Genomic DNA, 27443 nt, shown 5'->3' on the forward strand with positions numbered 1-27443 from the left:
TTCTCTCTGCGGAGCCCTCCTTCCAGGGTACGTCTTCCCAGGAATGAGGGCCTTCATCCTCAGTGCTAGATGATGCTGTGCTGCTGGGTTCATCCTCTCCTACTCTGGAGGACTTTAAGGCGAAACATTACCTTTTACACCATGTAGCTGGGCATCCAGGCAGAGTTTCTCCAAGAGAACACACACAAACTGACGGACATTTTACAGCCTGCCATCCTTGGGAGAGTGGCCCTCCTGATCAGTGATGCCCTCCTATGAGGGGGCGCCAGGGCCAAGCCGACTGATACCACTGGGGGGAAATTTCCGACAATGGTGCACAGGGCATGCACACACCTACATTGGAATGGACATGTGCAACACATCTCGAAGAACAACAGTTACAGAAAGTTAAGTAACAGTCTTTTTGTAGGGCAACCACATGGTTGTCTATACATATGTTTATGGACCATTATGTTATTACTGCATCTTCCAGAGCAGACGCAGACCTCAGAAGGGCAGTCCTGCGATCCCTATTCCAGGGGACTTAGCACACCGTCTCCAGATTGGGGTATTGCTCATGAGTCACATAAGTGGAATACACGAGGACTCCCCGCAGCAGCACCTGGGCTGGAGGGGAGAGGCGCCTCTCCCTGCCGCAGCGGCTCTGGGTCTGAGACTGGGGGATAGGCAGCAAGTCCGGGGCTGGGTTGGGGCCGGGTGACGGGCGCCTCTCCCCCGGACGTGGCAGGTTTGGGGCTGGGGGAGAGGCATCTCTCCCCACTGTAGCCCTGGGTGCCTGTGCAGTGCTTAATAGGCTGCTGTGCAGCTTAAAGGGAACTTAGGTCTCTATCCAAAACAGTACAACTGGGTTCCAGCAGCCGTCAGTCTGGTGAGATCTACAGCAAGGAAGAGTGTGATTAACAGGCAAACAAAGCAGCATCTAGAAACAAAACAAACAGTAATCATGGAGGGACTTAGATTACTGGGAATGCTGGGTTTTGAGAGAAAAAAACCTTGCAGAAGCTTGGAAGCAGTAGCAAGAACAATTGAGATTGTGTAAAGAACTGACTATGGGGATAAATATGAGAAAATGAAGGTAAAGCTTTTTTTACTATCTCACTAGGGAAAAAAGGACAAGAAGTGACACTGTTGCCAGGAATAATGCCATGAACACTGGACCAACTGATAAACGTGTTTGATGAATACTGTGACCCCTGACAGAACGCTCCTTTTTAAAGCGTGCACTCCCTCAGTACCAGGTAGTAATTCAGAGAGCAAAGAAATGGAGTGGGACCTTGGTCAAGGTGTGATTCACCTAGGGTTGCACTAGCCCTCCCTGTTGCTCCACTCCTTTGCATGCAGAGTGTAATTGCTCCATTATTGTGGCTGACTTCTGTCCAGGTGCATGTGGGGGAGGGAGGGAAATGGAGAAATAAAATTAGTGCAGGAAACTTTCTTCTATTCGAGCAGCCATAATCTGACCCTAAATATGGCAGTGTCCTTGTAATATGTATGCTTATGCATGGGCCTGGAATGCTGAATGAATTGTGTTTACTGTATGGAACTTCACGTCTTTTGTGACAGAAATTCATAAATCTTATGCTATTTTCTTAAAACAAATCTCTTGCTGTTCTAGAAATGATTAGTAGCATGAATAAATGGTGATCTTTGTCAAAAATAAATAATGTACACCAACATGTGCCTTGGCACGGAGTATTTTGCATCGGGGGCCTAATTTTTCATTCCCTTTGGTTATAAATTATCTCTGAGCCATGCTGCTTCCAGTTATTCCATCTGCAATCATTCCCATGTGGTTTCTAATGGAAGTGTGTGCATATAAACATTGGGAGGCTTCCTGGAATTTGTTTGACAGATACCATATCGTGAAACGCTTAACCAAATGGTACTTAAACAATGAGGTTCAGCCAGCCTGTTCAAACAAACTCCTCTCTGAACAGAGCACAGAGGAACATTTCACTTTAACAAATGTAAAGTAGCTCTGAAGTGAAGCCTCAGGCCCATAGTGAGTTTACTAGAAGATGAGGTGGTTCTGTTTTGAATAAAAATAATTTCCTTTAAAGATTTCTCTTAAGCCCCTTAGAAGGAGACCTTCTCTGTCTGTAATGTGTTTTTTAACATGCCTGCTCGGGGAGCCCGCCCCTTGCTATAGGCCCAAGGTGCACTTAGATAAAGGGATTCCAATTTTTTTGTGGGGGGAGCGGGGGAGTGGATGGGGATGCAAAGTGTGCAATGTGTTGCGCAGCAAATGGTTTATGTCCAGGAAACACTTATGTAGAACAACACAAAGATCTGTTATACCTAGGGCAGCAGTACATTAGCAACTTCACACAGTCAGTCAGACTGCTTAAGTCGTTATTCTTATGATTGTTATCTTGGCCCCCTCCAATTCTTCTCTTGTCCAACTTTCAGGCCTTTCCCAGGCTTTGGACTGACCTCGTTCACCAGCACCAGATGGGGGTAGACCCTCCTCCCAGTCAGTGTCTTAGGCCTAGAACCTGACTGGGCGTGACTTCTCCTAAGAGGCCAGAAGATAGTTTACTTCTTCTTGGAATGAGCCCCAGTGAATTAATCCCCCAAAAATTCAAGACCAAAAGAGTGTTAAATAATGAAATTTATTTAGGAAACTGCAAGGAAGTCAAATTAAGCCAACAATAAATGGTACAAAACATGCCTGCATGCAACCTCACTTAGGTGGGCCCTACAACCTTTTAAATAAACTAAAAAGTGGTCCCCTCTTTAGATGTCTTGACTTGTATCAGGTCCTTTAGACTTGTTACTGTGTTCGTTTCTGTGTCACCAATATTTCAGCCTCTCTGGTGTACCATGCTCATCACCCTGTCCATCTACTCCCTTTTCTGTTCAGTCACTCCTGGTTTATACTTGGAAGTCAAGGAGTGAGTCTGTGTTGCCAAATTGGCCATGGAGTTCTGTGCACACATTTGTAATAGTCACACGCTGGTTTAGGTCCAATATAGTGAGAAGAGAAATATTCTCCATCACTTTTCCCAATTTTACCTCATACAGCACATTTTAATGGATGCTTCCCTCTCCAAAATATCCTTATTTTCCCCATTTGTTCTCTATATGTGAAAAGCTCTCTTTTCCCAAAAAGCTGGTAACATTCATATCCCTTCTTTGTATATTGTATAAAATTTGTTTGCATGTTTGGGTCACTCCTTCGAAGGACGAGTGTCCTGAAGTTTGCAGTTGTTTCCTGAAGTATCAAACAATAGATAGAGCCTTAAAAGTTCCTACATTTTCCAGTCGGTTCCTATTTCTCAGTAACTCCAGTCTGTATCATAGACGTTATCAAGTCTTTCAAAGTTATTTATTAAAAGATGAGGGTGTTCAGTGCTAAAAACACAGCCCTTTCGCAAGACTCTTACAATTTATAGCTTAAATTTTCAAAAGTGACTAATGGTTTTGAGTGTCTCAGGTTTTGGGTGCCTAACTTGAATCAGGTTGGAGGGCCCTACTCTCTTGAAAGACACCCAAAAAATTACACTTTTTTTGAACATTTAGACCTACATAATACCACTACGGTAATTAACTAGCCAAGTTCTGTTAATTTTGTAGAGGAAACTAAGTTTATGATGCATGAAATGAAATAAATATACTAGTGTAAGATTTACTTATGTATCAGTGTTACACATAGTGCCTAAGGCAACAGATGCCAATTTTTTAATTTCAAAAAAATTTCAGCAAAAACTGACAATTTTTTTGAAAATATTTTTGTGAAAAATGTTCCCATTTTGCATCATCTCTACTAAATAGACCAGGGATTCTCAAACTGGGGCTTGGGACCCCTCAGGGGGTCACCATGTTATTACATGGGGGATTGCGAGCTGTCAACTTCCACCCCAAACCCTGCTTTGCCTCCAGCATTTATGATGTTATACATTAAAAACACTTTTTTATATATTTAAGGGGGGTCACACTCAGAGGCTTGCTGTGTGAAAGGGGTCACCAGTACAAAAGTCTGAGACCCCCTGAAATAGACTAACAGAAAATGTCCAGAAAAGTTCTGGCATAGAGACTTCTGTATGCCCTCTTCTAATTTTACATTTCTTTCTCTCTCTCCCGCTCCCTTCCCCCCCCCCCCCCCCCATAGAGTGGGTCAGTGGATTGGTGCTTGTAGGCTTCCCACAGAAAATGCATTGGCAAACTTATCTGGGAAAAAATAGCAGAGCAAGAGAATAATTCTCTGCCTTCCCTATACATAAAGTGAATCAATTGTTGAGTTTTTATTTGTGATATAGCTGCTCGTGGTCCTGCTGTAATGTCTAATCATCCCTGAGTGGTCTTAAAAATGTGTAGTCAAGAACACAATGTTATGAGAGGACTATTGGGACAGGTTTAAGTTAAGCAGGTGGTCAATACCATGACCTTCTGTTCAGAGCCACTCCTGAGCTAACAGCTTGGTTTATTGCAGTGTTTGGCTGAATATAGTTTTGGTTGCAGCTAGTGGCTCCTAGCACCACCACAGCTGTGGAAGGAAACTCCATTATTTCTGTCTAAATGAATAACATGAGAGCAGAGAAATAAACGTGATTAATAAAACCTGTATATTGATTGATCAAATCATGAGGAACCTCTAAAACACATTTGGCAGTGCTGCAAGTTAAAATGAAGGGGGTAGCTGGTTAATCTCTCACTGAAAAGGCAAATGACTGAAGGTGAAAGTAACCTTTGTGTGGAGGGGTTAGTGCAAACACTATGCATCACTTAAATCCTTAGATTAGATCTCAAGTAGTGCATAGGCTCAGTGTTGGCTCTCTGCTAAAGAGTGAATTTCATCCTGAATTAGCAAAGTGAACAAGTTCCAGACACAAGCAAGGTGGGAAGTAGTAACCCTGTCATGGATTTAAAGGGTCTGTGCTAAGCCCTGGCCTTTAAACAGTCTCCTGGAAGCACTGCTTCAGTGTGCCAGACCCCAAAGCAGTCACACTTTTTTCCATAAGAGCAGTCCACGTGGCCTCAACATATCTGAGATTGAGCCTTCAGACTACAGCACTCCTGTTTCTCACAATGAGACCTGCCTAGTGAGTTGAATGGAGTAGACTCCTGTTCAGAGACTTTTATTCCTTTAGAGATCAATGCACCTCAGCAAGTATCTGCAGGTAGTTTCAATAGTCAAGTGGAATACAAACTTGGGAAGTCTTTAGGTTGACGTACAGAAGCAAAGGTTAAGATGGTGTTCAGACTGGCCAAAGCCAGAACTCTACCAAACCATGTTGCTGTAGGGCCAATCTTGACTTTCTCTCTGTGTCCCTTTGTCTTCCAGTCTCAAGTGAGAGCCCAGTGTCTCTCGGAGCGCAGTTCATAATACCTCTGTCCATTGTTCTTCCACTGCAAAACCATGCTGTGTTCACATGTTCAGCCTGCTAGAGCCTCCTGTCATTGTGTTAACGTTCAGTCATTGGGGTTCCCCTTGTCTTTCTAGATCCTCCATTGATATGTATTGATTCCAGCCAGTCCTTGGTGGCTAATTCATGCCACCCCAGACAGCTGTGGGACCCAAAACATCTCAAGTCTCCTGCTCGGTCCCAGGGGAAACATTTAGCTCTTCTGTACCCAGTGGGCAGCCATACCAAGCTAAACAGGTCAGCCCATTCATATCATTCATAAAAATAGTATAGAAAATTCCCACTACTGTGACACCGTAATTACAGGCTACAGCTATGTAAGTATTCTTTACTAAGGTGCAGCTGAAAACTCCATAGACAGTGCTAAGTTCATAGAATCATAGAATCTCAGGGTTGGAAGGGACCTCAGGAGGTCATCTAGTCCAACCCCCTGCTCAAAGCAGGACCAAACCCAACTAAATCATCCCAGCCAGGGCTTTGTCAAGCCTGACCTTAAAAACCTCTAAGGAAGGAGATTCCACTACCTCCCTAGGTAACCCATTCCAGTTCTTCACCACCCTACTAGTGAAAAAGTTTTTCCTAATATCCAGCCTAAACCTCCCCCTCTGCAACTTGAGACCATTACTCCTTGTTCTGTCATCTTCTACCACTGAGAACAGTCTAGATCCATCCTCTTTGGAACACCCTTTCAGGTAGTTGAAAGCAGCTATCAAATCCCCCCTCATTCTTCTCTTCTGCAGACTAAACAATCCCAGTTCCCTCAGCCTCTCCTCATAAGTCATGTGCTCCAGCCCCCTAATCATTTTTGTTGCCCTCCGCTGGACTCTCTCCAATTTATCCACATCCTTCTTGTAGTGTGGGGCCCAAAACTGGACACAGTACTCCAAATGAGGCCTCACCAGTGCTGAGTAGAGGGGAATGATCACATCCCTCGATCTGCTGGAAATGCCCCTACTTATACAACCCAAAATGCCATTAGCCTTCTTGGCAACAAGGGCACACTGTTGACTCATATTCAGCTTTTCGTCCACCGTAACCCCTAGGTCCTTTTCTGCAGAACTGCTGCCCAGCCATTCGGTCCCTAGTCTGTAGCAGTGCATGGGATTCTTCCGTCCTAAGTGCAGGACTCTGCACTTGTCCTTGTTGAACCTCATCATATTTCTTTTGGCCCAATCCTCTAATTTGTCTAGGTCCCTCTGTATCCTAGCCCTACCCTCCAGCGTATCAACCACTCCTCCCAGTTTAGTGTCATCTGCAAACTTGCTAAGGGTGCAGTCCACACCATCCTCCAGATCGTTAATGAAGATATTGAATAAAACCGGCCCCAGCACCGACCCTTGGGGCACTCCACTTGATACCGGCTGCCAACTAGACTTGGAACCATTGATTACTACCCGTTGAGCCCGACCATCTAGGCAGTTTTCTATCCACCTTACTTTCCATTCATCCAGCCCATACTTCTTTAACTTGCTGGCAAGAATACTGTGGGAGATTGTATCAAAAGCTTTGCTAAAGTCCAGAAATAGCACATCCACTGCTTTCCCCTCATCCACAGAGCCGGTTATCTCGTCATAGAAGGCAATTAGGTTAGTCAGGCATGACTTGCCCTTGGTGAATCCATGCTGACTGTTCCTGATCACTTTCCCTTCCTTTAAGTGGTTCAGGATTGATTCCTTGAGGACCTGTTCCATGATTTTTCCAGGGACTGAGGTAAGACTGACTGGCCTGTAGTTCCCTGGATCTTCCTTCTTCCCTTTTTTAAAGATGGGCACTACATTAGCTTTTTTCCAGTCATCCGGGACCTCCCCCGATCGCCATGATTTTTCAAAGATAATGGCCAATGGCTCTGCAATCTCATCGGCCAACTCCTTTAGCACCCTCGGATGCAGCGCATCCGGCCCCATGGACTTGTGCTCGTCCAGCTTTCCTAAATAGCCCCGAACTACTTCTTTCTCCACAGAGAGCTGGTCACCTCCTCCCCATACCGTGCTGCAGAGTGCAGCTGTCTGGGAGCTGACCTTGTCTGTGAAGACAGAGGCAAAAAAAGCATTGAGTACACTAGCTTTCTCCACATCCTCTGTCACTAGGTTCCCTCCCTCATTCAGCAAGGGGGCCCACACTTTCCTTGACTTTCTTCCTGTTGCTAACATGCCTAAAGAAACCCTTCTTGTTACTCCTAACATCTCCGGCTAGCTGCAACTCCAAGTGTGATTTGGCCTTCCTGATTTCACACCTGCATGCCTGAACAATACTTTTATACTCCTCCCTGATTATTTGTCCAATCTTCCACTTCTTGTAAGCTGTTCTTTTGTGTTTAAGACGAGCAAGGATTTCACTGTTAAGCCAAGCTGGTCGCCTGCCATATTTACTTCTCTTCCTACACATCGGGATGGTTTGTTCCTGCAACCTCAATAAGGTTTCTTTGAAATACAGCCAGCTTTCCTCGACTCCTTTCCCCGTCATGTTATTCTCCCAGGGGACCTTGCCCATCAGTTCCCTGAGGGAGTCGAAGTCTGCTTTTCTGAAGTCCAGGGTCTCTGTTCTACTGCTTTCCCTTTTTCCTTGTGTCAGGATCCTGAACTCGACCATCTCATGGTCACTGCCTCCCAGGTTCCCATCCACTATTGCTTCCTCTACTATTTCTTCCCTGTTTGTGAGCAGCAGGTCAAGAAGAGCTTTTCCCCTAGTTGGTTCCTCCAGTACTTGCACCAGGAAGTTGTCCCCTACACTTTCCAGAAACTTCCTTTGAGCCAGAGGGTGCCTATTGAAATTCAAGCTGGCTCAGAATTCCTCTTAAGGCTACCAGGGAGCAGCAGCAGCTCCACTACCCTTGTCCTGCATAAGCATATGTTCCTCTCTGTGATTGGCCAGGCCTGCTCGCTTCATAGCTCCCCACCCATTTTAGGTAAGAGCAATAGCAGGGAGCAGTCTGCTATGTAGGCTGTAAGGAGATAAAGCTGCTTCTGCCCTCCTTCTCTCTCACTTCCCAGCACATCTGCACAGGGCTACCTGGCCCTGATTAAAAATTCTTGTAGCTCTTGACTATCTGAGGTGTAAAAGTAATTACTAAAATAATAATCTATAATTTTTACTGTTTGGAGGGAAGTTTAAAATTTGTAAATATATACAGAGTATGCTTCAAAATTATGTTCAGCTTGTAAATATGTTTCCAGAATTTGGTATCTATTTTGGTTAATAATCATTTGCACACTTCATCCCAAAGTGCTTTACAAACATAATTTTATGCAGGGAAATAATGTACCTGTTTTACAGAGGGGTAAAGTGAGGCATCGTCAGGTGACTTGCCAAGGTCATACAGTGAGTCAGTGGCAGGGCCAGGATTAAAACATAAGTCAATTCCATGCTCATCATCATTTGACTGCACTACTGTGGTCAACTCGCATCATTTAAATAAAAAAACAGGAGTACTTGTGGCACCTTAAAGACTAACAAATTTATTTTAGCATGAGCTTTCGTGAGCTAAAGCTCACTTCTTCGGATGCATAGAATGGAACATCACGAAAGCTCATGCTAAAATAAATTTGTTAGTCTTTAAGGTGCCACAAGAACTCCTGTTGTTTTTTTTTTTTGCGGATACAGACTAACACGGCTGCTACTCTGAAACCTATCATTTAAATAGTGTATTTACTAAGATTTGTGTCCTATAGCTTATATTTTTACTCAGAAACTCTAAGGTAGATGTGTGTACTGTGACACTCTAAAATTAGTTCGCAGCTGCTCAGTGGACTCTTCAGCAGTAAAGTCAGGGATTACCGCACAATAGAAATGTTCCTTCAGATATAGATGGCTCATAAATAAGAGATCATCTTCCTACTAGTTGAGTTCAAGGATGCACTCCTCCCAAATTCCTCAGGAAGGAATACATTCTGCTAAGGGGAGGTTGATTCCAGAGCACACAGTTGTTCAAATGCAGAACATTCATTAGACTATATGTTGAACCTCTCTAATCCGGCATTCCCTGGTCCGGCAACATGCATGGTCTGGCATAAGCACCGACTCCGTGTGTGCTCTGTGGCTGGAGCACGCACGGGGAAAAATTAGTGGGTGTGGAGCATCCACCGGCGCCAGCTCCCTCCTCTGCTCCCCTTCCCCCCGTGTCTCTACCAACTCCTCCTCCTTCCTCCCATCACTTCCAGAGCGTCGTGAACCGCTGATTCATGGCGTTCAAGCTCTGGGAGGGAGGGGGAGGACCCTGGGTGGCAGCGGGGCCCCTGGGCAGGGGGCCACGCTGGGTGCAAAGCCTGGGGGTGCTGTAGCACCCCCTGCACCCCTACTTCCCACGCCTATGGAGACCCGCTGTCACTCTGCATTGACCTCCTGTGGTTCAGCAAATTCTCTGGTTCGGCACAGGTCAGGTCCCGAGGGTGCCGGACTAGAGAGGTTCAACCTGTAATCCCAGAATAAACTGTATTCGGGATGGAGTCCCATTCAGGTTTTTAGGCAGACTCCTGGAACTTAATGCTGAGTGTTTGGTTTCACTTTGATTTATTTCATTTTTCAAAATTAGTTTTAATTATTTTATTATAAACCTTGGTATTGGTCTTATGATTTAATCTGTTTAAAAAAAATTCAACTGTGTGTCAAACTTCTGCCAGGCCAGCGGAACTTAAGGCTGACTTTCTCAACAGATGATTGAAGAGCTGCTGCCATAGGGTCTCTTGGAAAGGAAAAAATGATAAAGCAAACAGGATAATGCTTACCACTAACAGCTCTACAATGGAGATCTTTGCACCATAGCTTCATTCTTGTCTACTGCAAAGTGTTCCAGAAAAGCTTTTCTTTAGACCTGGACCAAGTAATGTTTTGGCTGACAAGTCTTTTGCCATGGGAACCACAAAGGTTCAAGATGATGGGATGGCATGCCGTTATTGCATGCCAAAACATTAGTCCAAATCTAAATAAGCTTTCCTGGTTCAATGCACCTTTTACTGTTCAGTGCACTCAGGGCCTGATGCAGAGACTACTGAAGTCAGTAGAAAGATCCTTTAATGATGCAAGAATAAAGCCATTCATTAAACATTTCTTCGTTATATGAATTGATGGTGAGTGACAGCTGGTTTACTTTATTAAGCTTACCCACAGTTGGATAGAGCACCACTTGTGCTTTAAAAATTAACTGTAAACTGAAGAGAACTGGGGCCTTATGTTCACTAGGGAGTAAATGCAATAATTGTAAGAGTAAGCATATGTGGTGGGGAAGGAATGTATTCTACTGGAAGTTCAGGTAAATGTGGAAGCAGCTGCATAGATGTGGGAGGATCCTTGCAGGGGTGTAATCCCCAAGTAGACCTGTCGAGAGCCAAGATTAATACCAAAATGTTTGAATAATAAACATTTGCCTTAGTATTTGCAGAGATGTCTGAATATAAACAATCTTAAGGAAGTCATCTAGCATCTCCGAGAAATAGTAGCATTATCTAGGGAGTAGAAAAGTAGGAAATGGCATATGGTTCTTGTTAGTTAATATACAATATAGCTAATGAGGAACTAACGTCGTAATTGCAGCCGTCCTGGGAAGAAATACTGTGTGATTTGGTTTGTGTTTATAAAAGGTTTCTATATAGGCTTGGCAGAATTTGATTTTTTTTTCTGACTTTGACACTTTTTATTGATTTTAATTGTTTTTATTTGCAGCTTTTTGTTTTTACATTTGTGGGAGGTAGGATTAGGGCAGCGCTGACAGGGCTCCCTGTGCAACCAAGGGGCCCAAGATTCCAGGGCTACAGGGTGCAAAGGAGGCTGCAGCTGTCCCGGCTCAGCAGAGCAGGGACCCTCGGCCAGGACTGTAAGAAGGAGGATGAGCCCCACCCTGCTGTGGAGGAAGCCACCAGACTGCTGAACAGTTCCTGCCTGGGGATGGCTCCCACAGTCCTGGCTGGTAAATGAGCAAGCAGGGCCGTCACAGCGAAGCTGCAGAGAGCTCCTTGCATGGCTGTGAGGCACAAGGTGTGGGGGAGGCTGCACTCTTGGCCAGGACGAGCAGAGGTCCTTGGCCGTGGGGGAGGCCACCCCACTGCTGAATGACTCTTGCGGGGGGATGGAGCTATACAGCAGCAGCTTGGCCTCTTCCGTGGCGGGGGATAACGACTCCTCACAGCCCTTGTCAGGAGTTTCTGCTCCACCAGGCCAGGCCTGCAGCCTCACTCCTCCACACCTTGTGCCTACAGAGATTGGGTGTCCCAGGGGTGAGGGAGCCCTCTGCAGCTCTACTTTTGCGGCCATGCAACCTCACTCCGTGCATGGCCACAGGGCTGGTGACACCTGATCCTGCAGCCACAAGGAACTGTAGTCCTGGCAGGGCAGAGCAGAGATCCCCAGCACTGCCAGCTGGTGGGTGAGAGAGAGCAAATCCATGACAGAGGGGCTGCAGAGGCTCCCTGCACAGGGGCTTGTCCTCCTCCTCCTTGTTGTTCTGGCCAGAAGTCTCTGCTCTGCCCCACCAGGACCATAGCCTCCACCCATACCTTATGCCTGAAGGGATTGGGTGTCACTGGCCCTGAGGCCGCTCATAGAGCCCTCTGTAGCCTTGCTTTCAGGACCTGCTCACTTCCTCCCGTGTCAGCAGGGCTGCAGAGGGCTCCCTGCAGGGCCTCAGGGCCAGCAACACCTGATCCCTGGAAGTGCAAGGTGTACTCCTGGGGGAGTTCTGTGCCAAAAAATTAAAAATTCTGTGCACAATATTAAAAATTCTACAAAATTCTGCATATTTTATTTGTCAAAATAACACTATATAATCTCACCAGTTTCAATTATGTTGGTAATTTCAAAATACCTGTCAGCAAGTATGTCTGTAACAATACAGACAATGAAAAAGATTCAAGAAATGTTTTTTGACAAATAGATGCCTTACTAGGCATATAAATACAAAACGTTGAGTAATTCATTTAAACTACAATATAGAACCATATTTCCTGCACCCCTCAGAAGCAGAGCAAAGGCTTGGGGAAATCAGGAGTAACAAAGGAGCTGAGGGAGAGGGAAGGACCCTGGGAGTGAACATGGAGGGTTGTTGGATGTGGGTGGGAGAAATATGGAGCAGGCTTTTTTGTGGGGTGGAGAGGGATTGTTAAGGAGCTTCCTCCATGCAGACCCTAGCTGACCCCTAGCCTTTCCTGTTCAGTCAGGCATATCTGCCTCTGTCCCCATGTGTCCCTCCACCCCCTCAGCCAGCCCCCCCATCCACATGTGTCCCTCCACTTCCTCCCCCATCCACATGTCTCTGTGCCCCCACACGGCCACACCCCTTCCCCATGTGCCCCTGCACCCCCCATCCCCATGTGGCCTTGTGCCTCCACTCCAATTCAGCCCCTGCCCCAGTCTGTCCTCCCCCAGCAGCCCCATGTGCCCCACACTGTTTGTCATCCCCCCCCACATATTCTCTGTCTCCTGACCTGACCCACTAGCAAGGCACTGCCTTCAGGATGGCAGCCTCTTCTCTTCCCTGTCACAGCTGGGAAGGGCACAGGAGCAGCTGCTCTGTTCTAGCACCACAGCAGCCCCTGGTGGCCAAAAGGCATAACTGCAGAAATTTTCCAGCAAGAAGTTATTTTCTGCAGGAAAAAAAAAATTACACACTGCACATGAATTATGCACATGTACAGTGGTGCAGAATTGCCCCAGGAGTAAAAATGCAAACTCTTACTGATTGAAATCAATGAAAAAATACCAATGTGTCAGCTGAAATTGACATTGACAGTTATCAATTAAAATCTAAGCCTGCCAAGCCTATTTATATAATACAGCAGAATCCAAGTTACCCAAATAACTAGGGTGACACCAGTTAGGATAATCAGAAGCTTGGCGATAGAGTTTTCAAGTTGCAGTCCTGTGTTGGACTGAAGCTTCTTATCTTAGAAGTTCTGCAGGAATTTAGGCCAGAGTTTTTTAAATGATTCAGCCCCCTGCAATGGGGGCCAGAGCTCAGCTTCCATCTAGGCACGTCAGTAAGCACCTAATGTGATGGGCTCTTTTCAAAATATTGCCATTAGTGTCAACCATGCAGATGTTAAGAGCTCCGCAGGCCAAAACTAAATCCATGTGGCGCTCTTTTAGGCATTTTGCAGGAAATGAGGTGCTTCATTCCTGTGAATATTATGAACTCCACAGGTTGGAACCTTCAGAACTCCCAATCTTCTAAACTCCTGTATTGGTCCACCAGTAACATGCTAGTAGTTCAGTGAACAGGGAGAGGCAGGGTTCATGAAAATGGGATTCTAGTTTGCATTTACACTTATCTTTCATATAAGGATCTCGAAGCACTTTACAAATATGAATTCAGCCCCAGCTCTTCCCTGCGAGATAAGTAGGCATTCTACTCACTTCACAGATAAACAAAGAGCAGGTAAATGACTTGCCCAAGGAGGGCACAGAGTAAATCAGTGGTCTAAATGTTTATTCTGGGTGCATGATTGAAGGAGGTGTTTGTTTGTTTATTCATTTATTTATTTATGTTACCATAATGCCTAAGAAGCCTAGTCATGGCCAGGCCCCCATTGTGCTAGGAACTGTACAAACACAGAAGGAAAAGGTGGTCCCTGTCCCAAGGAACTTACAATCTAAGAATCATACTAAACTGTGTACATATTTCTTCTGTCCTTCATGGTCCCGGTAGGAAATATATATTCTATTAGATGCTCAAATGGTGTAATACTAAGGATATGTCTACACTAGACATGCTACTGTGTACAGCTATAGTGTAGATACTTTCTGCAGTAATGAAAGGGGTTCTTCTGTGGTTGTAATAAATCCACCTCTCTGAGAGGTGATGGCTAGGTCACCAGAAGAAATCTTGCATTAACCTGACTGTGTTTACACAGGGACGTAGGCCGGCTTTTTCACAGCCCTGAGTGATATAGTTAAGCCAACTTAACTTTGCAGTGCAGACCAGCTGTGAGTGGTGAGCTTCCATCTTTTTCTCCAGTAGCTCATTTTCTCAATTTCATCAATTTCTCATTGATGAGTGAAGTAAATCCAGCTTCTTGTATAACAGCCTCTGGGGGTCATAAGGAATTTCTTGAGTAACAGAACTGTTTTGTGTCCAAGGCATTTATCACTTTCCATTAAAATGGGTCAGGATTTAAGGTTAACACAAAAGTAAGAAACAACTATTTATGGGCCAGATTCGTATCTCAGCTACACCAGTGTAAATCCATTGACTTTAATTCTAACAACCAGAATCTGAACCCTTCTTTTTTTTTGAGATCTTGTAATTTATTCTGTAAATAGTTAAGTACTGCACTGTTGTCCCCTTTGACTGTAATAGACTTAATCTTTCATCTTTTCCTCAATTATTCTGGACGGTGAAAGTCTCCCCATAGTTTAGGTTGAATTTCTGTCTCCATCATAAGTCTATAATTATTAAATTATTACTGGTAGCATTATTTATTATTATCATTGTGCCTTAAAATGTTAAGTAGCCTTTGTGGCGAGAATGATGAATTCTAATCTTAATTTATAATTACCCTATTTTGACAATTTTTGTTGGTTGGGTTTTTTTTATTTATTTATTTTAATTAATTTATTTATTTTTTGCAAAGCTACAGAATTGTTAGGTTTGTAACATTAGAGTAGTTGATGGGTACTCAGAACTTTAAGTGCTGCTTATTGATATTTTGTTTACTGATCAAACAGCACCGTAACCTGCTGAAGTGACTGGCAGCAAAACAGTTAAAGTAACATACAGATTTTTTTGTGTAGTACTGTAAATGAGGAAATGTAATGAAGTTACCCTTAAACCCTAAGTGACCCAGCTGTTCTGGCTTTTATTGCTTTCCTCCAGGTGTTGTCCATCATCCCCATTCTTATTTTTCATTAATGCATAACATCCTCTGATACTTAACGTCCTTGTGATACTGTAATATTGAATTATGGTTATGAATGGTTTATGTCTGACTATTCTGCTCCATGGGGAAGAGTTGCCACAACTTGTACATGAACTAAAAAACAGTTGGGGGGAGGGGGTGATTAAGGCCATTCACTGAGACTAAACAAGTCCAGAGAAGTCTCCCCCTCCCCCCCGGGATAGTATGCATATACTGGCTCAGGCTGGGTTTTCCAGAGACTAAGAAACAAAGAAAGGGCTTTCGGTGTAAAAGGGTGAGCTTGAATTGACTTATGGCTGCCTTTCTGATCCAGCAAAATGGACAGAACATTCTGTCCAATGGGGGTCCCAATCCCTGGGGAAGGGCTGGAAAGACATAGGCCTACTAGGCCCCATGAGATTGATGGCTGACTCCTGGTATGTTTAGCCCATGTTTAAATCTGTTAAGTATTTGTATTATATTTTTTCTTGAATGCCTTTACCTTAAGAATAAATGTGCTTGCTTAGAAAGAGCTGTGTGGAAACTTGGAACTGGTGGCAATATGCTGGTCATAGCCCTTGGAGAGAGAACAAAGCACAGATACTGGCCTTTTGGTAGATTGGCTTGCTGGGGATATCCGTGTAAGGGAGGGAGCTGTGCAGCCTTAAAACTCCCAGTCAGAAGGGAAAGAGATGCAGGTCTTCACCCAAAAGGGGTGACAGCTGGAAGCCAGAAAACTTAAGTGGGTTCCCTCAAGGGATCGAGGAGGAGGGAATACAGGTGCAGTTGCCCTGAAACTGTGACAGTCCTGTCTATATTTTCCTTGTCTGTTTGGTTACTAGTTGGACACATATTGTAATTTTACATCCTCCTCATGCTAGACCTACTAAATTTGTAAAGCTTCCTACCCTGTTCGCATCAGTGGTATGCAAGATCAGGATTTCAGAATAATCAGTAATCTGTGAAGGGAATAACCTTGTAAACTCATCATTGATACAATTTACCAGTTACAGTTTAGATAAATAACTTCTGATAATAAAGCTACTCTAGTCCATGAACATGCATAACTTTTTGTGATTAGTTTTGTATTAATTTTCATAAACAATAAAAAAATACATAAAGATCAACAATTTACAGATTGTATATGTCATCATATACCACACGTCATAGCCTATCCAATAGAATTATGCAGTTACGCAATTGTACAGCTTGTCAAAGCTACAAGAACAGACAATACTAAATCAGACCGTATCACACAGATGTAACATGTTAGGGTGGGGATAATAACGAAAAAGATATACACAAGTAGGCAAAAAAGGGAAGGAGGGGCAGCAGATGTGAGGAGGAAGGGAAAAAGCAGAGGTCGGGCGGAATGCAATTCTGGCATTATTTGAGCTGTCTCTCCATTCTTTATCCAAATGTACCAAGAAACAGCATCTACATTTCTTCAAATTCATATAATTTCTCTCTACATTGATAAGCTATTCTTTTTTTCGGTGCTAACTCAGATGGATCCGAATACCAGTGCTTTATTCTTGGCATATGCCTACTCCTCCATTTTTGTAAAATTATGCCCTGTTAATCATTGCGGCCCTCAAGAACCAAAGTCTTTGTGGTGAAGTTAAACCCAGCACAGTAGGTATGTAATCTAGGATATAGTGGTTTGAACATTGGCCTACTAAACCCAGGGTTGTGAGTTCAATCCTTGAGGGGGCCATCTAGGGAACTGGGGTAAAAATCTCTCTGGGGATTGATCCTGCTTTGAGCAGGGGGTTGGACTAGATGACCTCCTGAGGTCTCTTCCAACCCTAATATTGTATGATAATTTTCAGCTGAGGTTTAATTGCTGAAGCCAAATACTATTTCACTCTTGTGTCCACCTCTTTCCGTAGCTGTCCGACAGCCAGACAGACCCTACAGCAGATGTATCAGGGTTCCTTTTTCTTTATTACAGCACCAACAAACATCAGAGGAAAAGGCCCCCGTCTTGCACAACCTTTGTGGCATCCAATACATTTTGAATAGACTTTTGCTGTTTCAGGCATAGCCTGAGATCCACAGAAGCATTTTTATCATTCCATAATATGCTTTGCCATTGGGGTTCTTTTAAGTGCTATATTAACTCTCCTTCTCACAGTTTCACAAAGAACTCCAGACCAATGGAGTTCCTCTTTTTATTAGATGTGCATATATAGTGGACATGGGCCTGGGGAGTTTGAGGCATTTCCAAAGTTCCAGATAGCTTTGGGGCCTCCGGACAAAATTGATATGTTAGCACAGGTTTCAATTATAAGCACTGCCACTCCACTGAGGTGGCAGGTCATATAGTTGATTTAATGTTAGAAAAGAGACACAGCCCTCATCCTTTACTATTGGGAAATCCATATGATGCCCTTGCTCAGCCAGTTCTTCTAAATTATCGGGTTTTCCCCAATTTGTAAGTCTGGGTTATCCCAGATAGGTGCTTTTGTCTGGTGGTGAGAATAAAATTGTTCCCTGTTAGGTGGGATAGCCCAGACCATTTGCAGAGCCACCACTGTAGGCCCCTTATTTTTCTCATTGGACAAAAAGAGGAACTGATCAGACCCACAGGGAGAATTCGATGCATTAATACCCATTCAGTTTCCACAGTTGCAGGGATAAAGGTGCTAGCATGCTAGAACCGATTTGAGATCTGTGACATGATAAAAACATAATAGTAATTTTGTAGGTCTGCGAGCCCAAACTGTCCCGTGGCTATAGGAGCTAGAAGATTTTCAATGATAGTCATGGGCATTGACTGACTGATTGGCGATCCCTCGATTAGAGGATGATCTCTATCATGGATTTACATATGGGTCCTGAGGTGACTCCAGAGTCTGATTCTGGAACTGCAAATCCATGTGCAGTAGGTACAGACATTTTGTGGCAGGCCAGCAGCCTGCTGGGAGAAAGTTATTCCTTTTTCCTTCCTCCTCTCTTTCTCTCCAGCTTCGAGGGCAAGGCGCTTCTCCTTGAAGCAGGCCACTGCCTGATGGAGGATGTGGCACCATTGGGGTCGGTTGGTGGCTTGCTCCTCCCAGCTTGTGATATCCACATCAGTTTTCTTAAGATACGCTTTCAGTGTGTCTTTGTAGTGTTTCCTCTGACCACTACGGGATCTCTGACCATGGTTGAGCTGAGAGTAGAGGGCTTCTTTTGGGACGTGAGAGTCTGGCATCCACACACAATGTCAAGCCCAGCGAAGTTGTTGCATGAGAATCATTGCTTCAGTGCTGGTGACATTGGCTTCAGCGAGGATGCTGGCATTAGTACAGCAATCTTGGATCTTCTGGAGACATTGTTGGTGATACCTCTCCAGACTCTTGAGGTGCTGTCAATAGGTTATCCAGGTTTCGCATCCAATTGTCTTATAGACCTGGATCTTGATATCCTGCCGCAAGTTACTGTCTGTGAAAATGTGTCAGAGCAATTTCCCAAAGGAAGCACTTGTGCACTGGATCCTGTGCTGGCTCTCTCTGTCGATTTTTGCACTGTGAGAAAGTTTACTACTGAGGTAGCAAAAGTACTCAATTGTCTCCAAAGTCTGACCCTCGATGGTGATTTGTGGTGCAAGGCCTGAAGCAGGTTGATAGAGCACTTTAGTCTTCTTCTCAATATTGAGTGAGAGTCCTAGGTTTTGGTAAGCTTGTGCAAGAAAATCCAGTAGGAACTGAAGGTCATTCTTAGTGTGACACAATCATCAGCATACTGAAGATCAGTAATGGACGCCCTGAAGACTTTAAACTTTGAGCGGAGACGTTGAAGATTAAAGAGCCTCCCATCCATTCTATATTGAGGAGGTGATCTTTAACTAGGACCAAAATGACTGCTAAATAGATAGAAAACAGGATTGGGGCAACAACACATCCTTGCTTAACCCCAGTTTTGATGATGAAAGGTTCCGTCTCAAGGCCATTAGAGAACTGTGGCAGTCATCTGATCATAGAGAAGCCTTTGCACTTTAATAAATTTTGGAGGGCAGCCAAATCTGGCCAGCACCTTCCACAGGGCTTTGCAATTTACAGAGTCAAAGATCTTTGTCAAATTGATGAAAGGTCCTGATTTTGCTCCTGCAATTTTTCCTGGATTTGGCAGGCAATGAAGATCAAAACGGTTGTCCCACGGGATGGTCTAAAACCGCACTGAGATTCCGGCAATATTTACTCAGCAAGGGGAAGTAATCCATTTCAGAGGATATGGGCAAGAATTTTCTCTGCTGTAGATAGCAAGGCAATGCCTCGATAAGTCGGAGTGTGGAAACTATCTTTCTTAATGATTGTAGCAATGTTAGCGTTTCTCAAGTCTTCTGGAATCTTCTCATTATACCAGATATGAAGAAAAGTTTGTGGAGCTTCCCTACCAGTTCTTCACCTCCAAACTTGTAGACTTCAGTTGGTATGCCATCTGGCCCTGCTGCCTTGTTCTTAGTTTGCATAATGGCTCGTGTTACTTCTTCGAGGGTGTAGGGGTCAGCAAGACATTCTCTTTCATGTCATTGAGGTATAGATTCGATAGTGGCATCAGAGACAGTTGACTCACAGTTCAAGAGTAACTCAAAATGCTTCTTCCATCTGGCTTTGATGGCTTCGTTGTCCTTAAAATACATTGACCCGTCTTGGGCTCAGAGTGGTGTGAGTCCATGAGAGCATGGGCCGTAAATGGCCCTTATTGCCTGAAAGAAACTCCTCATGTCGTGTTTATCAGCATAAAGCTCCTATTTTTGATGTCACAGATTTTCCTTTGGGCTTCAGCCTTGAGTTGCTTGTATAACTCTTACTTCTGCTAGTGTGATATGTTGTTTTGCCACATGTGGTGAGCCTTTTTTTTCTGGGCAGGCAGGCCCTGAATCTTAGCATCATTCTCATCAAACCAATATTGGTGATGGCGGGTGACATAGCCAATGGACTCAGCACATGCCAAGAAAATGGCAGTCTTTAATCCCTTCAAGAGATTTTCATTATCATAATCAGCTGTAGGCATAGCGGCAAACTTCTCTTGGAGACACTGCTGAAGTTTCTCCCGAGTCACTATATTTTTCAAGGGACTTGACATTGAATTTATTTTGTACTGATTTTACCTGCTTGCGATGCTTTGAGGCAATCTGGAAATTCATGATTGATCTAACAAGGCGATGGTCTGTCCAACAATCATTGGTTCCATACACGGGCCTCGTGATGCGGACATCTTTCTGATCTTGAGCTCTAAAAATAACATAGTCAAGAAGGTGCCAATGCCTGGAGCGAGGTTGTCTCCAGGTGGTCTTATACTTCTCACATTGTCTAAAGAGGGTGTTTGTGATGACCAGGCCATGTTCTACGCATTTGTTCAGGAGGAGGATGCTGTTAGAGTTAGCCTTTCCTACTCCTTCTTTTCCAATAGTGCTGTTCCAGAGATCTGACTCCCACCCGACTCTAGCGTTAAAATCTCTGAGGAGAATGATCTTGTCCTCCTTGGGAATGTTGGTCAAGACTCTGTCAAGATCTGTGTAGAATTGTTCCTTGATATCCTCGATAGAATCAAGTGTTGGGCATACGCACTGATGACAGCAGCAGACTGGTTGTTGCTGAGCTCAAGACGAAGGGTCAGAAGATGTTCATTGATTCCTACAGCAAATTCTGTAAGCTGACTGACAAACTTATTCCTAATTGCAAAACCGACACCATGAATGTGCCTGTCCTCTGCAGATTTTCCTTTCGAGAAAAAGGTGTAGCCTCCACCTTATTCTCTCAGTTGACCTTCATCTGGGCACCCTGTCTCACTCAGGGAAGCGATGTCGATGTTATATCTCACAAGTTCCCTGGTTCTTCTTTGCGGCCATACATTCTTTGTTATCCATCAGGGTGTGAACATTCCATGTAGCAAAATTCACTATCTTTTTATAGCTTCGACCGCAGGCAGAGTGATCCCACTGGACGTGGGAATCCAGCCAGGAGTGTATATGAGAGCCTAGGTTTAGGGCACCTCTTCTAGCCCTCTCCCCAAGCGAGGGGGTGGAGGGCAGAGGGGATCCTAAAGAGGACTGCTCAGTCGCAATAGTAGTGGCTGAATTGCACCCCTGTCTCAGTCTAGGTGTCAAGCGACCATCTAACTACCACCGCCTACGTGCAGATTCGTGGGTAGGGACTGCCAGATTCACTAATCCTGTCCCCGTTACCACTAGTCCATCACCGCAGGGCTTGGAAGGTTGGAAAGATATTTCTCGTGGTAGAAGCCTGCGCATGATTTCTTTTAACGGGGGGAAACTGGTGCGCCTACAGCGACCACACAATCATGACAAATTGGAGGCCTGGGGCCCAGTGGCAGGGAAAATCTGAGATGACTGGACCACTTGCTGCAATCCTCATCCACTTTCATAGCCATTGAGATCCGAGGACCCTCTTCCGCCTGATCCACCATTGAGGACTTGCAGGATTGGACCATGCTTTGTCTGGGACCTCCCCTCAGACCTGTTCACCTTGGGAGACCCTATCAGGAACATGAAGCTCCCAACAACTTAGCTCTGATGATCATTGGAATACGCAAGCCCCTTCACTCAAGGTGACGGTCCTCAAAGAGGGGGGAATTGACTAGGGTCACACAGAAAGACTCTAATAATGTTAAATTTTCTAAAATGAGAATGAGGGATATATACGGGTAGACTGCTTAGAATATAAAGGAGCCTAGGTGAAATATTCATTTTGATTGTATTAACCCTTCCTCACTGGCTCAGGGAGAGAAAATGTATCACTAGTTATTTGAGAGAGTACAGGATCAAAATTTTTCTTTGCTACTTTGGTAATGTTTCTTGGTATTTTTATACCTGGGTACTTAATTGAAAAAAGCCCACTACAGGACATCCAGAAGATTTCCAATAGTTCTGATTTTCTCCAATTTATTTTGTAACCAGATATTGCTTTGAATTTTTTTGAATTAGTGATGGGAGGGCTGGAATAGTGATTTCTGGTTTGGGGGTAGCCACAACACATCCATATTGGGGTGCTAATACAGTTGCATGTGTGACTGGCTAGCACTTCTCCGGCCCCACTAGGTGGGCAGTGCTTGCTTTGAACAAAAGGGTATCATCTGCATATAACAGTAATATGTACTCCATGGAACCAAGTTGTATGTCTCGGGTAGCTGGATGACTCCTTTTAGCTATTGCCAGAGCTCATGAGCCAAACCAAAAAGTAATGGAGACAGCGAGCTCTTTTGCCTAGTACCCCGGAAGAGGCTGAACGTATTTGAGGTCATATTGGTGGCTGTGATTGAAGAGGTTGGGTGAGAATGTAATAGTTGGATCCAGGAATTAAATAAGGGTACAAATCCAGCCCACTCTATCAAAAGCCTTTTCTGCATCTAAGGCTAATATGGTTTGTGCTTCAGGGTCATTATATTTCACTTCTGTAATATCAGTAAGTTGTCAAAGGTTATCAGAGCTATGACAGCCTTTGACAAACCCAACCTGGTTTGGGTGTATGATAGAACCCAAAACATTCTCCAATTTCATCGCCAGAATTTTTGCCAGAATTTTGACTTCACTGTTAATGAGTGTAATTGGCCTGGAATTGGACCATAGTGTGGCATTTCTTCCTGGTTTAGGAATAACTGTTATTAGGGCTTCCCTCCTTGCACAGGGAGGACGGCCTTCTAGGAGCAACTTATTAAACATTTTAAGCATCTTTTCAGACACGAGGTCAAGAAACTGTCTATTGATTTTGGCAGGGAAGCCATCTGTTCCTGGGGGCCTTCCCCACTTTTATATTCTTAATCGCCTCAGTGAACTCATCCTCCATTAGGGGCACATCTAGGTTTCTACTCTTGACTGCAGTAATTGGTGGTAATGTAATATTTTTGAAAAATTGATCCAAAGCGTCCGTGAAGGGGTTTGTGTCCTATTGGTACAGATCTTTCTATAAATTAAAGAACTCTTTATTAATATCTTTAGGTGATATACATAATTTACCATGTTTATCACAGATGGCCAGGACTCTATATGCAGAGGTCTTTTGTCTTAGGTGGTATGCCAGCAACTTGTTTTGGGAGGCGAGAGTCTGGCATCCGCACACAATGTTCAGCCCAGTGAAGTTGGTGCATGAGAATCATTGCTTCAGTGCTAGCGACGTTAGCATCAGCGAGGATGCTGGCATTAGTGCGGCAATCTTGGTGATAAAGAGGCATCTTATGTCTCACCGGCCACCTACTCATGTCGCACCTCTCCACCACAGCCCTGCTGGCTATCAGTCAGCTTCCGCCTCTCTGCTGTGACTTCTGCACATCAGTCTCTCAGTGATTTTCAACTCTTCTGTAATGATTTCGCTCTCAATGGGCAGGGTAGAAACACAGTCCTACCACAACTGGTTTCAGCTCTGATTGAGCAATTAAAATAACAAAAGAGACTCCTAATTAAGCCCATTTGGCTCTGTTCTTCAAACAGTGGGGAAGAACAGGTTAAGCCAGTCTAGAGAGGACCTGGGGGATGAGGTGTCGTGCAGCCTCCTCACCAGGACTCCTGTCCCCACCCCTCTTACTTTCACAGAGCTCTGACATTCGAGCCCCTGCTTAATGACATTCTTTAAACTGAGGGTGCCCCCCTCCTCATTTGGGACAGGTTAAGCACCGTCCTGTTTTCCTGTATTGCTACAATAATTACAACATTGGTAACTGTATTTCACTACTCCTGCATTCAGTACTAAGGTCATTTGTATCCAACACCAGCCAAAGTTGGTCCTTTGACACAGCTGTAAATGATGAATATGTAAACAGAGCAGGAGCAAACTGTATTTACATAAACACACCCATAGTCTCCTCCCCTCCCAGCTAGCTGTCAGGGAAGCATTCATTTAAACCCTGATAGCATCATGAATCATTCTTGGAATTGTTCTATGAAGGCCTGGTTCAAAGTTTATTGAAGTCAGTGAAGAGACCCATTGATTTCAATGTGCTTTGGATTAGTCCTAAATGATAAATAATACGTGTTTTTCTTTAGGAAGGCAAATTATTGACTTCCTTACGAATAAGGGTGAAATTCTGGCCCCATTGAAGCCAATGGCAAAACTCCCATTGACTTCCGTGTGGTCAGGATGTCCCCTTATGTGTATTTAGTTGTTCAGCTTCACATTTCAAGATCAGATCATGACTGAGAGGTTACGTAGGCAACATATGTGAATTACACCATGGTCTCAATCTACATCCAGTAACTCCGTAAGTGGACCAAACACAATATCCACGTACTGGTATATTTTAGAAAATATGCAGACATTTCTCATTTGAGTATTATCATTTTCTCTCTAGTCTGGCTAACTCCAATAGCAGTAGAGCACTTTGAAGTTTTACTGTACAGCTACTATATAATCAGTCACTGACACTGTGCAAATTTGATCAGTACATTTTGGTCAAAATTAGCTTCTGGGACTGTCATGTTTAGGGTTGTGATTAGGGATTGTAAGAAATTACAAGAAATTCAGTCGCACTTCATAATGAAAACACAGTATAAAATTGCAATGGCCTGTGTATTTCACTAATAACATTTTATTTGCTAACTGCTAATATTGAGGTAGTTTTTATTTTGTCATTTAATTATTTTGCAGAACACGGTCCTAAATGCCTGTCTTATAATTTTAGCCAGCTGACTTCAAAAAATAATTATTTTTTTTCCCTTTTCCTCAGGTGCTGTTGCCCCCTTATGAAGATCCTGCAAATGCAGCTGGTAAAGACCCACCACCGCCTTATGTGTCAGCATAAGCAAGAATGTGAAGTGTACCTAAGAACAATAGCTTTACTTTTCAAACATTTGAGCAATAGTTTGTTTATTTCACTTCCAGGCTGTAACTCTAAGATTTATGTGTTGCTGTTTAGCTGAAATTTTGAAATGTAGATATTGTGTTCAACATGCTGTAGATAGATTTAATAATGTGCTTCAACTGAAACAATATGTTGAATTGGTTTCAGGAACTTTTTGGGGGGGTGAGGGGGGTTAGTGTTAAGGTGACAAGAATCATACAGTAGCTTTTATTCAACTCATTTTGACATGCAGTGCTAGAGAATTTAGAACTTTTGTGTATAAATCAGGTGTAAATTTCCTTTTTATCTACAAAGCTTCCAGATCAGTAGAAACAAGTTTCTGAAATGCCCATTTTCCACCTTTAGAATGTATTGTACAAAATGTAGTCTGTCAGTCCCAAAAAAGTGACATTCCACTTTACTCCAAAAAAGCTAATAAAATATTGTGCTGAAGCGAATGAAGGAACAGGAGTAAGCTGTGGTGTTCTCACTAACCAGGCTCATCACAAACACTTAATTGTGGGGAATGAGCATGGGAAAGCAAGGTTGCTTAGCTCCCAAAACTGTGGCAAGTCAGGTCCATGTTCTAACGTATACCTGCACTGTACCCTGCAGCCACTCTTCTCTGCAAAATAAATAAGTAAACATTGCTGCCACCGTTCTGCTGATATTCCCTTCCTGCCTATACAGCCCCTCGCCTTTTAGCAACCTCAAAAAATACCCGTGCTTTTAAAATCACATGGCTTGGTGACTAAAGATGCCTCCTTGGTATCCAAAATGTGAATGTTTCTATGGGAGTGTGCCTGTAAATAGAGCAAAGTTTTGGAGTGTGAATCAAGTTATACCAATACAGGGATAAATTCTTCCAGCCTATGGGGAAAATGTGCATGTAATTTCTCCTAACATTTTCAGAAATCTCATGAATATCCTATATGCATCAAAGGGATGTAGCATATGCATCATATGAGATTCCTTTGTATGACAACTGTTTGCATTAGAATTCATTCTAGTGGGACTCATCCATCTGTGCTGATCCTGCTGTGTATGTTTGTGTGAGGTACTCTCTCTTCCCCAAAAAGTGCCTCTTGCACATGTAACTTTTTTGTTGAGAGTTCTATTTTTCAAAATTGTTAACTTAAAGATAATAATCTATACTATATGAATGGACATGTTTCTACCTCTCATCTTTTCTCAAGTGTCATCTCTGGCACTTTGTGGATGTCAAAGCATGTTGGGGTGCAAGCCTTGTGCAAAGGGACCTTGTGGAGCTGCACCATCCCTGGGGGAGCCTCAAGAGAAATTGTCCTTCAAGAAGCACAATCTCTTCTGAAGCTAACCTGGAGTGCTCACACTGCACTATTCAGTAGGACAATGCAGATTTCAGTGCACTGACTCCACTCTACAGGCCCATGCAGAGCGTGGGCAGGTCTGTGGTCCTGCCTCCTTCTGAACAATGACCAAACAGCCCCTGTTCAGAGACTGCTATGGTGATCTGTCCTTGTGCAGGCCATGAAATGAAGGAAAGGCTTTTTAAAATGACCGTCCCCACACACTTGTGCAAGAGCAGGTCCCAGTCTAGCCCTTGTTATTTTGTTTCATGGTTCAATCACTCTAAGATCAGACCATGCAATACCTTGATTGGACCAGTTGCTGATACTGATATGTAGCAAAATCCCATTTTTTCTGCAAGGTAATTCTAGTGTTTTCCAGTGTTGGCCTCATAACCATTTACATTTCAGAACTGAATTTATTTTTGAGGTGGGCTGCCTGGACTTCTGATCCTACTGGCTGTTCACTTTCTTTTAATTCTTGACTGGTTTTGAAGAATTTTTAATCATCTGTTTGACAATAAGCCGATTGTACATACTTCTCATTGAAACTATTCTGTATACTAGCTAGCCTCTCTATAATAAAAGGGATGTTTCCTTGTGCCTATGGCAATTTCTTTTGAATCTCTTCACTAACGCAACATCCACACAAATCCAGTATTGTCAATCAAATGTGACAGGTTTTCTGTGTAAATAAGAAATAAAAACTACAACTTCTGTTTCATGCAGTCAATACCCATGACGTAGAAATGCAGAAAAGAATAGTTATTAGGCTGAGTATTTCTTACAGAGCAATGGAAATTAGAGATGGAACAGACTTATTTTGTTAGCATCCAGAAATGTTTTCTGAGTTTGGTCTCCAAAGTGCCAAATAAAGAAGGACTGACATCTCTGGTCTATTCCATGATACTTCCATAGCCTGGTGGTGGCTTTTGGTTTTTTGGGGTTTGGGGTTTTTTTTAACCATTACATTGTATAAATTCATATCTAGTTTGCTGTAGGTTTTTCTTAGCAGTACTTTACTCCCAGGTATCTCTCATCCATGTATACATTTTGTTTCTGTTGGCTCCACTCCGCACCCCCTTCTGCAGACATTATCAGCGTATTATTTTTCCAGGTCAGATCTCATTTTATTTTTTATATTAGTT

The 27443-nt window shown here is 43.6% G+C and overlaps 1 protein-coding gene across 2 annotated transcripts in view; it reads left to right on the forward strand.

Annotated features, from left to right (window-relative positions):
* Positions 1-26636, forward strand: part of LOC123364325 (lysosomal-associated transmembrane protein 4B) — a 122698-nt gene extending 96062 nt beyond the window's left edge. Inside the window, exon 7 of one of the 2 annotated variants that reach the window (XM_045006354.1) lies at positions 24854-26636. In XM_045006354.1, the coding sequence (XP_044862289.1) occupies positions 24854-24928 (75 nt within the window). In that variant the 3' untranslated portion in view covers positions 24929-26636. Of the gene's footprint in view, positions 1-1102; positions 1241-24853 lie in introns of those variants that run through there. The other variant, XM_045006355.1, reaches the window with a different exon arrangement.
* Positions 26637-27443: the final 807 nt, after the last annotated feature.

This window comes from Mauremys mutica, chromosome 2 (genome assembly GCF_020497125.1).
Source record: "Mauremys mutica isolate MM-2020 ecotype Southern chromosome 2, ASM2049712v1, whole genome shotgun sequence".
In the NCBI taxonomy this organism is placed as follows: Eukaryota; Metazoa; Chordata; order Testudines; family Geoemydidae; genus Mauremys; species Mauremys mutica.